Raw genomic sequence first — 17,327 nt, 5'->3', positions numbered from 1 at the left:
GAATTTTGATAGTGCTACTCATATGAATTGCTGCTAGCTAAACTGTGTGTTCCTGACTTGGATCATCAGAAAGAAGCCAAGACTATTTTGTAGTAGAATTTTTTTTTTTTTTTTTTCAGATAAGAAGAGGGTATGGTTTCTTTCCTCAGGAAGAAAGGTCCCACTTCACTTTCACTTTCATTTTCATCCGTTTCTCTGGTGTTTCATTCTGTTTTCCTCATGTTCACCAACCCTCCTGTGTGCACACCTTCGGAGGAGAGCCATGAAGCTAGAAACTTGCACAAGGGTGATAGTATTTTTTGTTAGGTTGGTGCAAAAGTAATTGTGGTTTTGCAATTAAAAATGTGGAAAACGCAATTTCTTTTGCACCAACCTAATAAAAAACAAATAAATTCTAAATTTGTTCATTTTGGGGTCAATTTTGCAATTGTTTTAAGGAAACCTCACAAAACTGCTTATAATTAGTACAGGCCTCATTAATGAAGAGAGCTCTCAAAGTTCACAGATAAAGCACTCGAAGTTGCCCAAAATTTACATTTAAATTGAGGTTAAGTACAACACATGAATGCTAAAGTGTGGGATTACCTGTGGTAAATCAGGATACATTCATAGACAGACTTTGTCCTGCCTATTAGCAAAATAAAATTGGAGAGATTTTAATATATTCCAATAAAGCGAAAAAGAAAATGATTTTGTTTCTCCATTTCTAACAAAAGAGGTGTGAGTCTATTATAAAATATTAAATTTAGAGAGCTTATCTCAACAGCCACCAAGGGTCTTGTACTAAGCATTTCTCATTCTGAACGTGGTTAAGTACCCTCCTTGTTCAAATACTTATTTGTTAAAATTTGTTTTTTTCTAAAAGGATTTATATTAACATTTAAATTCATTTCCCCAGGAAGCTAAGTGTGTAATGGTTTATTGGCTTATTTCTCAAAGGAAGACAAAATAGAAAATTGGAGTGAATTTAGTGTTAGTATATATTTTGTTTGTTTAATGAAAGAATGTACAATCAATAATTATGCTTTGAATTTATATAATATTCCAATCAACAAACCTCAGACTCCTTCAGGTAGACAGTTCTTATAATGGAGAATGGCAAAAGCTCACATAACTGCAGCAGGGAGAGAAGTTAAGTAATTTACTTTCTCAAGCCCCCAAAGTATAAACTTTCCCTTCACAGGGAACTAACTACTCAAATTTTCTGGCCCTGTTTCTCCATGTTTAAAATGGAGATGACAATAATACCTAAGTCATGGGTTTGCTGTGCAAATTAAATGACACAACATACACAGAACATCCAGCACCATACCTGGCACTTATTAGGAACTTCAGTCCAGGAGAAGGACACATGTGGTGGTGGTAGTGTGATGTCCACACTCTATTGCATATAGGTGGATGGGGGATGAATTTGCAGACATCAGCCTTGGGCTCCACTGATCTTCAACAGTGATAGAAATTGAAATTCTAGGCTTTCGACCCAAAGATTTGGTAGTTGTGGTCTGTTCTCTGTAGGATCCAGAGCAGAGGGGGTATCCTCAGGCAGGTTTGAACAGGTGTCCTATAGATAAGGCCCAAACACCTAAAGAAACTTGATCCAGTCATTGGTACTAACATCAGGTTATGTTAGATTGAATCACATGAAATTGGCATATTGGTGAGGTCAAAGAAGTCAAATATCAGCCATTTCATATGGTTCAATCTAATAATTCCTATAAGCTAGGTTCAGATTTATTATAAAGATGGGAGGGCAGTAAATGGACTCCATATCAAAATGCAGGGTGCCCTGATCTGTACTCATTAAGTGTTTATGGATTAATTATGCTAAATTAGAAGACTTATTAGGTGTATTAGTCCATTTTCATGCTACTATGAAGACATACCAGAGACTGGATAATTTATAAGGGAAAGAGGTTTAATTCACTCACAGTTCAGCATGGCTGGGGAGGCCTCAGGAAACTTACAATCATGGCAGAAGGGGAAGCAGACACGTCTTTCTTCACTTGACAGCAGAGGTAAGAAGAATGAGTGAAAGGGAAAAAGTCACTTATAAAACCAAGAGATCTCCTGAGAACTCACTATCACAAGAACAGCCTGGAGGTAACCACCCCCATGATTCAATTACCTCCCACTGGGTCCCTCCCACGACACTTGGGGATTATGGGAACCACAATTCAAGATGAGATTTGGGTGGGGACACAGCCCAACCATACCATTAGGCTATGAAGAAGCAAATTGAATTAATAGAGTTTTCACACTCTGGAGGGCAGAAGTAGTTGATGCAGCATGTTCCAAAATGTGGTACATTTACCACTGGTGATACAAAATATAATTACTACTATTACTGCTCCTACAACCAAGCTTGATAAAGCACTCACTAGAACAGTTTACATTTTATCTCCACAATAACCTCACTTTAAATATGAGGAATACGAGGAAACTAAGGCACAGAGAAGTTAATTTGCTCAGGACCCCACATCGGGTTAGTGGAAGAGCTGAGATTTAAGCCAATGCCCTTAAAAATTCTGCCATACTGCAAGATAATTTCAGTTAGTGTATAAACAAACACCTTGATTTGGATAGTGGTAATTATTTTAGTGCATATTAGAAAAAGTATTTTTTTACCAGCTATTAATGACTTAGGACAAAGCTAAACTTTAAGTTGATTAACATATACTTTAATAGCTAATAATATTACAATAAACCTTTTAGTAAATAATTTTATAGAAAACAATAGTACATAATACAAATATATTCTATATGTACATTGTTTATATATGGTAGATAATAGTAATCATTTGCTTCTGAAATCAATCCTAGGAGGGGGTTAATATTATCATTCTGTTTTATAGCTGAGGAATCTGAGGCACAAAGAGGTTAATTAGCATATCCAAGGTCACCTGGTGAGTAAGCGGAGTGTGAAGATCAGGTGCTGTCAGTTGGACCATAAAGCCTGCACTTCCAGGGGTGTGGTAGAGTAGCTAGCACTGGCTCCCAAGAGTCAATTATGTGCATCTCTCTCCAACTTTGCCTTCAATGAGAGCACATTGGTAGCTCACAATTAGCCTTGATGGGAGTATTTACACCATGCAAACTGGCAAGCACTACAAATCAGGGTGTTTTGTTTTGTTGTTGGTTTTGCTGGGCAAAGTGGCTCACGCCTAAAATACCAGCACTTTGGGAGGCCGAGGTGGGTGGATCACCTGATGTCAGGAGTTCGAGACCAGCCTGGTCAACATGGTGAAACTCCGCCTCTACTAAAAATACAAAATATTAGCCAGATGTGATGGCATGCGCCTGTAATCCCAGCTACCTCCTCTGGAGAGGCTGAGGCAGGAGAATCGCTTGAACCTGGGAGGCGGAGGTTGCAGTGAGCCAAGATGGTGCCATTGCACTCCAGCCTGGGCGACAAGAGTGAAACTCCATCTCAAAATAAAAAGAAAAAAGAAGAGCCAGTTTACCAGCATACAACTATTACCTATTAAGTCAGCAGTCCCCAAACCAGAATGTGCAGCAGTAATACTTAGCAAAAAAAAGTTTTTTTGGTTTGGTTTTTATTAACTTATTTAGCTTTTATGATTATTTTATTATTTTTTAATAGGCACATAATTGTTTTTGTTTTATTAATAGAGAGTCCCAGGCCCTCACCTCCAGAGATTCTGATGCGGTCATTCTGGGGTGGAGCCTGGATATTGCTTTCCATTAAGTTCTTCACATGATTCTGATACATAGTACAAGTTTGGAAACTAATGGACTAAATCAGTGATTCTTGACCTTGGCTACATATTGGAAACACCTAGGGAGCTTTTGCAAGCACTAATGCCCAGGTTGCTTGCCAGACAAAATGGAAACGGCATCTTTGGGGGTCAGGGCCCAGACATCAGTATTTTTAAAGCTCCCCAGGTCCTTCAAATTTGCAGTCAGGCTTAAGAACCTTCAGATAAAATCATTTCTCAACTCATTTCTACCTCTGAAGTCTCTGAGTTCACCTGTTTCCCTGTGAGGTTTTTGTTAGAACACTTAGTGGTTTAGTTCCACGTGGACACTAGCAGTTAGTCACCTTTGAGATTTGTCTCTTAACTATCCACACTACTGGAGGGAAGTGCTAGTACCAGTCACTTAAAACATTGCATAATCCCCAAAGCATATGTCTTTGTCTTAGATATAGTTTTTGACCCATTGGTATATGTAGGAGATTTGCATTCATAATTAGGGCTGACTTAGGATGCTGAAAATTTGAGCTCATTTTTCTCAAGCTCAGAAGTATTCTGGTAGGGGCAAGTTCAGATTAAAATGGTCTTCTTTTCCTGAGCCACAGAGTAGCTTATTCGCAAATTATGTCTTCCGTACATGGATGCAGTTAACTATACAGATATTTGTTTAAATGTTTTCTAAAATCTATGTCATATTCTATCAGTCTATCCAAGCCACATTTAAAATATACAATGTCATTATGAGATATTTAAAAACACCTAAAAGTTTGTCCCACTGTGTGCAGGTAGCACTATGATATAAAAGCATAATTTAATAGTATCAGCTGTCTGGTCAAGTATATTTTTCAGCTATAATGAAGGGGTTAGCTTGTTTGTGAACAGTTTTTATTTTGATTGTTTTGATTGGAAATCTACTTAAAATGTGTTATACATCCTTCCTGCCTTTTTAAACAGGGTACTGACTATAATCTTTCCTCAATGACCCAGGATCACCATTGTGACCGTGTCTTTCCCCAGTGGCTGCATAGTGACCCGCTTCCCTGTAGGGCCTCCCGAGATATAGGGGAGGCTTGCCCCTGCCCTCGATAGTCCCAAACCCCAGCGGTTGGTGAGTCTACATGTCTGGTGTTGCAGTTGGGCAGCCTCCTCCTTCACGGTCAGGCATAAGGAAAAATGATAGCTCTCTCTTATCTGCAGTTTTTTCAAACAATCCCTCCTCTTCCCTATTTCTGCTCCATCAAGGAATGGAAACCAAACTTGTTGGAATTGGATGGGAGTGGGAGCTTGAGGACTCTATTATGAGAAAACTACACATATTTTGTGCTGAGATTTTTGTCATTTTTATTTTGACGTTAGCTCCTCTGAGGCCCCCTTTTCTTCTTGGTTCTAGAGTAGATTCTAAAGGTAGGTAAGGCTGTGGAATGGTATAATACTATGCGGGAAAAATCATAGTAATTCATGTTTGTATTACAATATATGGCTTTCAAAACATTTTTACATATACGATTCTAACTGATGACCATAACAGTCCTTAGAGGTAAGTAGGGGAGCTGTTAGTAATCCCATTTTTATAGATCGCATAATTAAGGCCCAGAGAAGTTTTTTTTAACTCTTATTTTACAGAAAAGTTTAAATGATATGCACAAATTCCAGTTTGTGGGAGATCCAGTAAAATTCCATGCAGTGTGACTGAAGAGCTTGAAAAAGGAGGTGGAGAAAGGATTTTCTCATTCATTCTTGAATTTGCCCATTCAGCAAATATTTACTGGGCACCAACTATGTGTTAGGTACCATGTTGTGTGCTGGGGATACAATAGAAAACAGGCCAAACAAAGTTCCTGTGTTCATAGAGCTTATGTTTTAGTGGGATAAGACAGGCAACAGACAAACAAATAGTATATAATGCAATATCAGCTATTGGTAAGTGCTGTTAAGAAAAAAAAAGAGTCATAAGAGAGCAAATCATGGAATTTCTTAACTACCTGGGTAAGATGGACCACACTGATTTTTTAAAATATCAGAGTTTTTAAAACTTGAATGAAATGCCCCTTGGAAGACAGTGAAACTTTGTGAAAAGAGAAGGAATGGTGCAAATACACATCACTGTAGATAACTGTTTCTTCTAACATTTTGGGTTACTGATAGATCTGTAGCATTTGACTTTGCACCTTAGCTCTAAGACGGCTGCATGTGCCCAGGAGAAGGCCATATCGCCACAAGTATCACCAGGGGAGAAATGGAAACAATAATAATGAGTTTCTCAAGTCCCCCAGGTAGAGATCCCCATCCCTACTGAGAATGGCCTTTGATGCGCAGTTGCCAAAAGGAGAGAAGGAGAGAGGTGCCTGCTTAGAACTGATAGCTATCACTTACTTCTCATTGGAGAACCTCTATTGTTTTGTATAACAAAACTGCAACAATTATAGGACCATCATGGAACCTGCTCAATCCATTCGCTGAAAATTGCTTGAAAGTGTAACACTTGACTACTGTGGCTTTGGGTTGTCCTCATTGTTTTTCAAATTAATACCTTGTCATTGTTTCAGCAGGTGTTAAGAAATGTTACTAGCATCCCAGGGGCCAAGCATTGGCCCTTTGCTTGATAATTGTTTGCTTTGTATCAGGAAACAAAAATACAGTCCTACTGTTTCTAAACCTTCCTCATTTTCACCCTGGAAATTACACAGAAGTGTTAACTAACTTCAATTTACAGTGCCTGACAGTCACGTCTAGTAGAGAAATGATACTTTGTGATCTAAGGTAAATCACAGTAATGAAAACTAATCTTTTTAGTTATTAGCAAACGTATATATCTACTGTGGAAATTTGAGGGGTTTGTGGCCACTCTCCTAATGACCTATATTACAGTGTTTTAATAGGTTTCTTTGGAGATAACTTTGATTGTGACATCTCAAGCAGTGTGCTTTCTGAGTTTCTTTCTATCTTTTTTTTTTTTTTTTTTTTTTTAATTCCCTACAATAAATCACTTCCTAACTGCAGGATGAACCACCTGCTTACCTTTCCGGAAAATCTGATTTATTTAAAAATCAAATCCTCTCCTCCTTACCCTGCCTTTTCTTTTCTTTTCTTCTTCTTCTTTTTAATCCTTAGACTTTAAGGCTGCACTGGAAGCAAAGACAAATTGTTTAGTGTCTCCTCTGAGTGAACTAATTAATTAGCAAATACTATATCCACTCAGGTTAAACTATACACACACACACACATACACACACACACACACAAAATGAGACTTGAGTAGGAAGGGGTATAGATTGAAATACAATTTTTTTTTACTTAGTACTTTCTCAAGTTTTTAAAAGAGGAAAAAGGAATGGGAAGTTCCATCACCCTTCTGATAATATATTAAGGACAGTGGAAAACAGTATGTTTGGGTATTCTTTAATGGGGGTTTCAATCCAAGGCAAAGTCAGAGAACATCTCTGAGTTATGCAGTAAAGATTTATCCATTAGATAAATTTGCCAGGAAAGAATTAATCATAGAAAAATATTTACAAAATCCTACAAGCTCAATGCCCTTCTTAGCCAGGCTTGATTTCTGGAAAGAGGAAGCAGTTCTAATATCAATTCCTACCAGCCCAGGCTGTGGACAGCAATCCCATGCCTACAAAGGTGATCCAGCAGAAGCATCTCAGAGTGTGTGAGGGCAAGTAGAGGGTAAAAGTGAATGGTAAACAGGGAAGAGTGGCTGTCTGAAAATTCATTTTCATGTTTTCCTGTTTCTTTACAGAAACCTGGGATGGACGTGGCCGACGCCTACGTGACTTTCGTCCGCCATTCTCAGGATGTCCTGCGTGATAAGGTCAATGAGGAGATGTACATAGAAAGGTTATTTGATGTAAGTAAATGCCTTCTCCTCCTTGAAAACCAAGGAGGAGACTCTCCAAAATGTGACAAAATAAGCGACAGGAGGATAAGTCACATTTTGAGAAAATGGATTGGTTCTGATTCAGACTAAATCTTCTCCTCTCCCTCTGCCTTAGGCTCTTATCTGTCTTGTGTCTGTTCTGAACCCACTCTGGTGTGGCAGTGTCTCAGTCCCAATCTGTGTGATACGTAGGACGGCACACAGCCTCTCGGCAAGCAGGCTCATTCCTGCACGAAGCTTGCGAGGCAGCTTTCTCTAACTGCCAAAGACCTTTCTTGGTCATGGTTTTCCTCCTTGCAATCTGGCCTCACTTTAGGGAGATGTTCTCATCAGGGAGGCTGAGACCAATTCCCTCTCCTGGGGGTGGCGCCTCCCTGACACCAGCTGTGGCGTGCAGATGTGCAGTAAATGTCACATCGTTATCACTTCAAAGATAATTTCGTTCCTGGAAGACTCGAAATCCTTACCCTGGGTTTCGGCAAACACTTACATTACAGTTGCTCAGTCAGTTGCAGCTTTAAACCATGGTGCCCGCTGCCCACCCACCCAACTGAAAATTTACGAGAAGCAGGTGTACAAAGAATGAGTACATTGGGCTGTGGACCCAGATCAAACTTCAGAAAATGCAGATTACCAAGGGTTAATAATTTTTGAGCAATCTTATTTCCACTGGGACTGCATCTGCATGCAAAGCAAGCCACTGAGGCAAAAAGAAAAAAAAAAGAAATCTGCTTTGGTCTCAAATTGCCTGTCTCTTTCAGGCCACAGCAGATGGGGCTACCTAATTTAGCCCGATATTTCGTCTCGGGTTTCCACTGAATTTGCCAGTATAGACCCGGCCAGAGTGCATGGAAGCTGATGTTCTTGTCTCCCTGTGGCTCTGAGTGTGCAGCCTACTTCTGTCTTGTGAAACGTGAGCTCCTCCTGTCCAGGTTTCCATATTTTTAGTGCCAATGCGAACATTAATGTTTTGGTCTACTATGGAATCCGTGTTTCTATTTTTTTTTTCTGTGATTGTGTTCAGCAATTTATATTGAGTTTGTGTGTGTGTGTGTATGTGTGTGTGTTTTTGTTCCACAGCTAAGTGAGCTCATTGTTGGCACCGCTTTCTGATTCTGCGGCTTCTGACTTTTATATGCTTTGTCTTCCAGCTCATTTGCTTTCCTCGTGTGTTGAAAGGCTCCTTTCTTTTTTTTTTTTTTTTCTTTTCCAATCATCCCCTTTCTGTGCTTGATACCTCTCTTTCCCCTGCATCACCTTTCCTCAATAAAACCCTTCTTACTTTTTAATTCCCACCCGTCCTCTCTCAGATAAAAATGGAACTTATCTCTCATGTCAAATGTTTTATCACATTATATCAAGTGGCATGAATTAGAATCAAATAATCTTCCTGTGTACATCTTCTAGCATGACCCACATCCACTGAGAATGCCTCATACATGCATAAAGCTCACCAGCGGGTCCTCCCCCTTCTCTGCATGCCTTATATGAAAGTACTGAGCCTAGAATGTCTGGGGCACAATCACCATCCAATAGGCATTGAAAACAGAGACAGGCAGGACCCTCGGGTCTGCAGTTAGGAGTGTGGACACTCTGCCCATCTCCATTGAATTAAATTTCAAACCACAAATTTTCAAGAAGCCTGTGGGTTGTTCTTTTCAATGCCTAGGTTGCCTTTTTTTTTCCTTTGATCAGTATCTTCCGATTCTCAGTTTTATGTGGCCCGTGTGTGCGTGTGTGTGTGTGTGTGTTACTGTGTGAGTGTGTGTGAATAACCAATAACCTTGTGTTCTCTAACACTTAAATCTAGTACTGAATTTGATGTTTAATCTGCAGTTTAGCTTGTCACTTCATTTTTAAAAAAATTAGAAGTACAAGCAAGGTAGCCTTGCTGAAGGCAGCAAGGCAAATTATCTCTTTTGTGGCTCTTCTTAAAGGAAAGTGCAACCAAATCTTCATTTAAAAAGTAAAGGTACAGCCTTGGCTAGTACAGATGATAAAACTGGACTTGCCTGACTGTTGAAGACCACAGGCAAAATTCAAGCCTTCCAGCCTTTAATGTAAATTAATAGTGAAAATAAATATTACTGAGAATATTTTTTTTTCCAAAAGCAAGTTATAGTTAGCGACATACAAAAATTCACAAGTACCTCCATTCCCTTGTTGAATTCCACTGACCAGCATAAAATAGCATCAGTAACATTGTGGAAACCCCCACAATTTAGTCTGATGTTGTCCCAATTTGGTTTTCCCAACACAGTCTTAGTTATACCGTCCTGAGTATATTTGATTGTAAAGGTTTAACTGTTACAGTCATTCACTGCATATCACTCCTGGCCCCATGGGGAAAAAAAAAATTTCAGGAGCTTATTTAGATATAACAAGTTTCTTTGCCATTTACTTTCTTACTTTCTAAATAACCTGATCTCCTAATTTACAGAATATTGGTGCTAGGCAACCTAACTGATGTAGTGCAAAAAAGTTATTGAATCTGTCATGGATTTAAAACATTTGTCATTTTAACAACCCAGAGCTTCTCAAAAAGCTTCATTACCATGCAGCCTCAGTAATTTAATTCAGTACTTACTGTTTTTCTATAATCTAGCAGCAAAACATCAGATTACCAACATGTTTGATTATTTTCGGCTTCTGTTTCCTCAAGCATGGTGTTTATTTCTTTGTATATATGCTCTGCAAAACTCGTGTGTCCACCAAGCTAAACAAGGGAATAGGAATATCAAGGCAGAAGGGTCTGTGAAAGCTGCCACTCTAAATTTCTTGCTGCAAATGAACTTATTATTTAAATCCCATTCCTTAATGATAGTGGTCCTGGGGCAAGTTTCTAAACAATTGGCAGAAACCTTTTGAGAAAGACTTGTTGATCTGTGAGATTTTTCTTCCAAATCGTTGCATTTTGATAAATGGCAAAAATGAATAATAGCAAATTAACATTTTGAATGAAGAAAAAAATATATATCTCCGAGATTGTTTGCTGTTTGGGGGTTGTTGATTCTGATTGTTGTGTCATTCTCTGGTTTTTAGTTCCTGCTGGCATCTGTCATTCAGAGGCATGTTCTGAGAGTTCCTGTTGTGTTTTTAACTGTGTTTCAAGTCTCAGTTTTATTTACCTGATAAGTCCTTTAAGTTGTTGCTATTTGGTATTGTTCCTGTTTTTGCCCTTCTGAGTGTGCCGTTGTAGAAAAGGCTGGATGGTTTTAGTGTGTGTTTGTATTTGAGAATATTTGGATTAATAGCTGGTCATTTAACGGTGCATTTTCTGCTTTAACTAGGCCCCTACCCAGTGCTCTCTGAGCTAGTTTTCTCTTTGCCACGTCATTGTACTTTTGGCTGGAAGTGGGTGCTTGTGGGAGATTATCGGCATAGCATTTGGGACTCTATATTTGATGTTCTGCATTTTTATCTATTTTATTACGTAACTTAAGAACAGGCTTTCCAAATTCATCTTCACCGATTTTTTTTTTAACCAAGCATTCTTTAGGTTTGTTGGAGAAATACATTTGGACCTAATGTTACCTAACTGGGTTGCTTTTGCAGTTAAGATTTCTTTGTCTATTAATATGATTGGTTTACCTAGTCTTTCTATAAAATACTAATGACTTTCTTGATAACACACCTAAGAAAAAAACTAACCAATCCAAGACAAAGTGCTGATCAGAAAAGAATCGGCAAACTGTTTCCCATAATATTTCAGATGTGCAGCTGTACATCTTTTATCTGTGTTTTTATAATTTTTTCATAAAAAAAAGTATAATTGTATATGGTTTTCAGTTGCTACAAAATAACAGTTTATAACATTTTGAAACAAAACATTCTGAGATTTAAAGCAAGAGAATATTCCAATATACATAAAAACAATGAATTCAAATATATTAAAGATGCTGAATTTTTAAAAGAAGATCAGACTGCTATGAGACTCAAGTGGCAGCTTAGCCTTCTTGAAAATTATTGCTGACATTCAAATAAAATATAAAACATGGATATGAAATAATATCCATATTCCTAAAGCAGCAGCTACAGAGGAAAGCACAAGCTCAAGAAATAACTTGAAGACAGTGATTTAAAGTTGGAGTGTCCATAAATCATGCAGATGGCTTTTCCCTCCTTCTCTAGTGATTAATTCAACATCTTCCCCAAAATAAAAGCATGCTTTTTGAAATTAGAGATCAGATCATCAAGAGAAGCACCTAAGATTTCAAGGTCTAAAAAAAATTAATTTTCTTTCCTCCTTGTACTTCTTGAAGACACAGACTGAGAAGAAAATCGGGATTAAAAGAGATGTGCTTAGGGTGAATTCATCTGCTTAAACCTCACAGGCTCAGAGATGAGTGATTAAAAAGCCATCTCAAACTTGGATGGAATCCACATTGGTGGTAATGCCGCATCCGCGCTGGCTTTCTTCAGGCCCCGTGTCGTTGTGAACCAGGCCCAGGGAACATTTGACTGGAGATGATACATGGATTATATAGGTCAATTATACACTTAATCTGCCTTCTGGAGGATTAAGTATTTGCAGATTGACTCTGCATTTGGCTTCTCCGTGGCAGTTATCAGATCAGGAAAGGACCTCTTACCAAACCGCCTCATAAGAACTTAATCAGGCAGTGTGGTCAGCTTCGGAAGGGGCTGCTGCTTGGTATTCTTTGCCTCGCACGGATTTTAATTTGCTGTTCCATTTTCAGATCGTGTATTTGTCCAGTTTATGTGGCAGAACAATAATTGAGTATGACTGTTTCCCTTGAAAAGGGTAATTTGAAACATGAAACCTTTGCCTATTAAAATATATTTGCTATATTTATATATGAAAGCACAGATAACCTTATTTTAACAACTTTGTTAAATTACTCAAGCACTATACCTGTGAGCATATATCGATCAAAGTAGGAATCATACTGCTGGAGGATGAAAGTACCGAATAGTAGGCTACAAGGAGAGCATGACACTGTATCTGCAAGGTATATCACCAACTGTCCAGGTAAGGGAAACCACTTCCAAAAATATGAAGTGGGGAGAGGTACATAGGATTCACTAATATAATAAGTTGCACTTCTAAGGGGCTGATTAAAGAAAATCAAGGCATATGGCATTCTAGACACTGAGACAGTGAGTTATCTCCTCTCTAAGCAATAAGCAGACTTGAGTGCCCTGAATGGGACTTACTGTGCAGTGATCATGGGCCCTGCCTCTGGAACCTTCAGACCTGATCCTTACTAGCTGGGTGACCTTGAACAAGGCATTTAATCTCTAAGAGCCTCAGCTGATTCATCTATATAACAGGGATGATAATCGTGGAGTTATTATGAGGGTGAAATGCCATATGCATCTGCAGCATCGAGCTCTGAGGAAGCATTGGTAAGTGTTAGCCACCACCACCATCATCATCATCACTATCATCATCATCATCAAAATGGAAATGCTTTTCCCAGCCCTCTTTTTTTTCTTGTTAAGCAAAGCTTCATATTCATGTTAAAGTGCTATAAGAGTCTCCCCATCACTTTAAGACATTAACCCCAAGCTTGCTTAGAATTGCTTGATGTAGAGCAGCCTGGTACCTTTTTCACTTTTGGTAAAACATCTTTCTGAAACAGGCTAAATAGTGATGGTCAGGAGTGGGGCTTTGAAGTAAGACAGACAGAAGGAGGAAACTTGGTTTTGCCACTTTCGAGCTTTCTAACCTGGGGTCAGTTATTTCACCTCCCTGAGCCTCAATTTCCCCATCTGTCAAGAAACTGGCTTCTTAGAGTTTTCGTGAGGACAAAATGATATAATGAGTGTACATAGGCATAGTTAAAAATTCAATGAGTCTTTTATCATCATCATCGTTACCATCTCATAGAACTACTTGTTCTTTCAAGTGATTTTGAAATAACCTAGCTCTACCCCCTCAACAAAACTACACAGCATTGCCAGATAAATCAGAATTAACCTTCAGAACTTCAGGGTTTTGGGAGGTGGGGGCAGAGGGAGGGAGGGAATAATTAATACCTTTTACTATTAAGATGCTGTATATGTATATTGTAGACATTTAGAAAATATAGCTAACCAAAAAATAAGAAGATTAAAATGTTGTGTTCCCAACACCCGCAGATTATTATCTGTGGGTTTTTTTTTTATCTTTTTCTATGTAATTATGTATATATTGTGTACTTTTTTTCTAAAATGAGTAAGCAAAAAAATTGCTTTTTAAAGTTGATGATCACTATTTCCCATGCCAGTAAATGTTCCTCTAATACACTGTATTCAAAATTCCCCACTTGTCCCCAAAATATTCTTTACAGCTCATTTGTGCAAACCAGGATTTGATGCAGGGTAAGGTTGTGATGCCCCTTAAATTTATTTTGAACTAGCACTGGCCCTTTTTTCATGATCTTGACTTGTTATAGGGACTGCCGTGCCAATTGTTCTGCAGACTGGAGGAGTTTATTACTATCTAAACATAGAACTGATTTGCTGAGAAAAAAAAAAAAAATCAAGCTGAATTCAACCAAGTAGTTCTTTTAAACATAATTAGTAACTTAGCAGAATTCAACCAGGGTTTTTTTTTTTTTTTAAGCTGTTCACTGTATGTAAGGAAAAGTTCTGAAGCTAGTTTAAAAAAAAAAAAAAAAGATTGAGGGGGGAGCTAAACTGTAAGAAACTCACAGAGGCCAGAGTACAAGGTGGCCATGTGAAGATATACAGAGATTTTATTTACTGGAGTAAGGCACAGCTATCTGAGCTGGGTGGGTAAATCAGAGGGTCACAGTCCAGCATTTCTTGTGTCACTGTAACTGCTTTGAAGTATTAGACTGGTGACTTTGACACACACATACCCATACTATTGGGAAGGTTTCTTTGTTAATTCTCCTGGGATTTTCCCTCAGGTTATCAATCTGAAATTAAGCCCTCCAAATCAGTCTGAAGCTGAGCTTTTCCATACTCTTTAGATCAAATTTTAATTGAACTGTGACCTCATCTCTATCCTCAATTATGAAGCTAAAGCGCATGTCTGCCAGGCTGCTAGGACATCCCTTAGAATCTGTGAGATTATGTATGTTGAAACCGGAAAGCTAATCCAAATGAACTGGGAAAGGCAGTTCGAGGAAGAAGAGACAGTTGATTCTTTCACCTATTTTTGAGCCCCGAAGTGAACTCTGGCAGTTAAGTCATGCCCTAGGCCATGCATTACAGCTGCAGAGTGTCATTTCCCAAAAAGAACACAGAAACTGGAGGCAAGTGGGGGGGGAAATAAGAAGCCCATCACTCACCTGGATTGGTAACATTACCTACTAAATATTGTTACCTAACGGGTATCCGTATATATGATATATATTTTAAAATAGGGTGTGTATGTATGTATATGTATTTGTGTAAGATATATATCTTATTAGGGAGTTAAGTTTCCTTGGCAGAGGAACACCGTGTATTCAGTCCCAATCTAAGCTCTGTTTGGATTCTTGGAAGTGAACCTCAGGATACTTCCAAGCTAAAATTATAAAACAATCCAAGTTCATTTTCATGACTTATGCCCTCCAGTGCCACTCAAATTCCCAGTGTCTTCATGCTTTCTCTACCTCCCACCATCCAAATCTGCTTTTAACAGATTTGATAATTCCTCTTCTATTAGATGAGAGGAGATGAACAGAGTGTTTTGGTGCTTTTCTGATGCGCTATTGCAGTGAATACTATTCAAATGTCAATCCCCTCTTCTCCATGGGCTTCACAATAACAAGTAAATGATAACAATTAATTCCTTTGCTTTTGGAGTCTTAGGTATAGAAACACATTTCCATTCCACATGGACTTGGGAATGCTTCACTGCATGCCTGGGTAATTTGAGCTTTCAGCAATCCTGCATACAAAAAAGATAAGGGGCATTAACAGATTTGGATTAATCATGTTAAATGGGTTATTACTATCCAAAAGAAACTGAGGAGTTTTTGTTGGTATCCTCACAGATTTACATTTCTGTAGCATATCTTCAAGTGGTTTTCAAATCTAGCTATTTCCTTCCAAAGCCATTCATAGAAATAGATCTCTTTTACTTTTGGGCAAACCTTATAAAAAGCCAGTCTTGAATTTTCTCTGGAGCTTGTAGGCAATGAAGAGTTTTGCTAAGTGTCTTTATCAGAACAGCTTTCTGTGTTCCAGAAGACATTTGGTGAAGACAGTTAATTTGTTTTCCTTTCCAGAGGAGAATGTTCCATTAATCATTCTAAGAAGCCAAGCTGATTGCTCTGTTACGTTAAGGTCACAGTATTCTTGTTAACATGACCCACACAACACTTCTGTGTCTTAGAACAGGGTTTTTTTTTTTTTCTTATGGCAGACTTATGGCATGGAAGCAGTAAGCGACAGACTCAAACACAGTACACATGTGCAAGTATGCGTGTGCACACATACACACGCACGCACACACACACACACACACACACAAACACACAGAGTAGCCAAAGCACATTTTGTGGAACAAATATTATCACATTGCATTGCAGGAGACGAGCTGTGCTAAATCCTCAAATACTTCTCATTTATTAAACAAGTAACTATTTCTCTTCCTGCTGGGCTCCAGATAGGGTATCAAAAGATTTCACAATCAATACCGAGATACATAGTTACTGCTCTAATTATTTTAATGAATGAATTTAAATTTTGCATAGGTTCTTGTTATTCAAAGTGTGATCCACAGGCCCTCAGCATCAGCATCATCTGGAAGTTTGCCCTAACCCCAGACCAAATGAATCAGAATCTGCATTTTAACAAGAGTCTCTTTGATTCAAATGCATGTAAAAGTTTGACAAATAGTGGGCAAGATCAATTACTTCAAACTTATTTGCCCCAACTCACAATAAGAAACAAATTTTACATCGAAACCCAGATTGTATGTACACACACACGAAACAAAAGTTTATAAAACAATATTTATGTGATGCAGTCTGATATTTCCTGTTTTTTCTTTCAGAAATTTCAGTGGTAGCAGATAAAATGATTCTACTACACACAAATAAGATTACGATACTCATTTTCAAAAATACTTCTAAAGCAAAATTTTTCATCCTTGGTACCACTGACAGTTTAAGTCAGATAATTCTTTGTTGTAGAGTGCTAGTCTGTGTGTTAAAGGATGTTGAGCAGCATCCCTGTTTTCTACTCTAGATACCAGTAGCAGCCACTGTCCTTTTCAAAATGAAGAAAATGTCTCCAGATATGGCCAAATTTCCCCCGGGGAGCAAAATCATCCCCATTTGAGAACCACTGATCTGCACAAGCTAGAAATGGGGTTACCACTAAATGTGTACAGGTAGCCCTTCCTCTCTGGATGTAATACAGCCCTCTGCTACCCCCATTATCACACAAAAACATGATGAGTATGAGGTAGCAACAACAAAGTCGAGCTTAGGAATTGTTAAAATGATTACTCAAGAAGTCCATGTGTCCATCTGGGAGTTAGCTTGGGAGCCTGTGCCAGTCTCTGAAGGAGATTATGTTTGGAGGACTTCATGCCATGATGGGAAAAGCTTGTGAGACATCCAGGACCCTCTTCTCCCCTCACTGTATCCAGAATAGTCCCACTTGGAGCCACAGGAACTGGAACAGCACGTTAGATCAGCAGTACAGCTTCCCGCTTTGGCCTCCCTTGATTACTTCTCTTTCCTTTCCTTTTTATAATTCCACCCGGACCTTGATTTAAAAAAAAAAAAAAAAAAGCTTGCTTCCACCAGGTGGCTGCA

At 38.5% G+C, this 17,327-nt stretch overlaps 1 protein-coding gene across 12 annotated transcripts in view; it reads left to right on the top strand.

Annotated features, from left to right (window-relative positions):
- The window catches only part of LOC105483175 (calcium dependent secretion activator), a 491,506-nt gene that overhangs the window by 444,160 nt on the left and 30,019 nt on the right, over positions 1-17,327 (top strand). For all 12 annotated transcript variants that reach the window (XM_011743930.3, XM_011743979.2, XM_071092026.1 and 9 more), the window contains one exon: positions 7,462-7,569. In XM_011743930.3, coding sequence (XP_011742232.1) covers positions 7,462-7,569 — 108 coding nt within the window. The remainder of the gene's footprint in view (positions 1-7,461; positions 7,570-17,327) is intronic.

This window comes from Macaca nemestrina, chromosome 2 (genome assembly GCF_043159975.1).
Source record: "Macaca nemestrina isolate mMacNem1 chromosome 2, mMacNem.hap1, whole genome shotgun sequence".
Taxonomy (NCBI): Eukaryota; Metazoa; Chordata; class Mammalia; order Primates; family Cercopithecidae; genus Macaca; species Macaca nemestrina.
The sequence above is the reverse complement of the archived record's forward strand: the minus strand, read 5'-3'. Positions and strand labels throughout refer to the sequence as shown.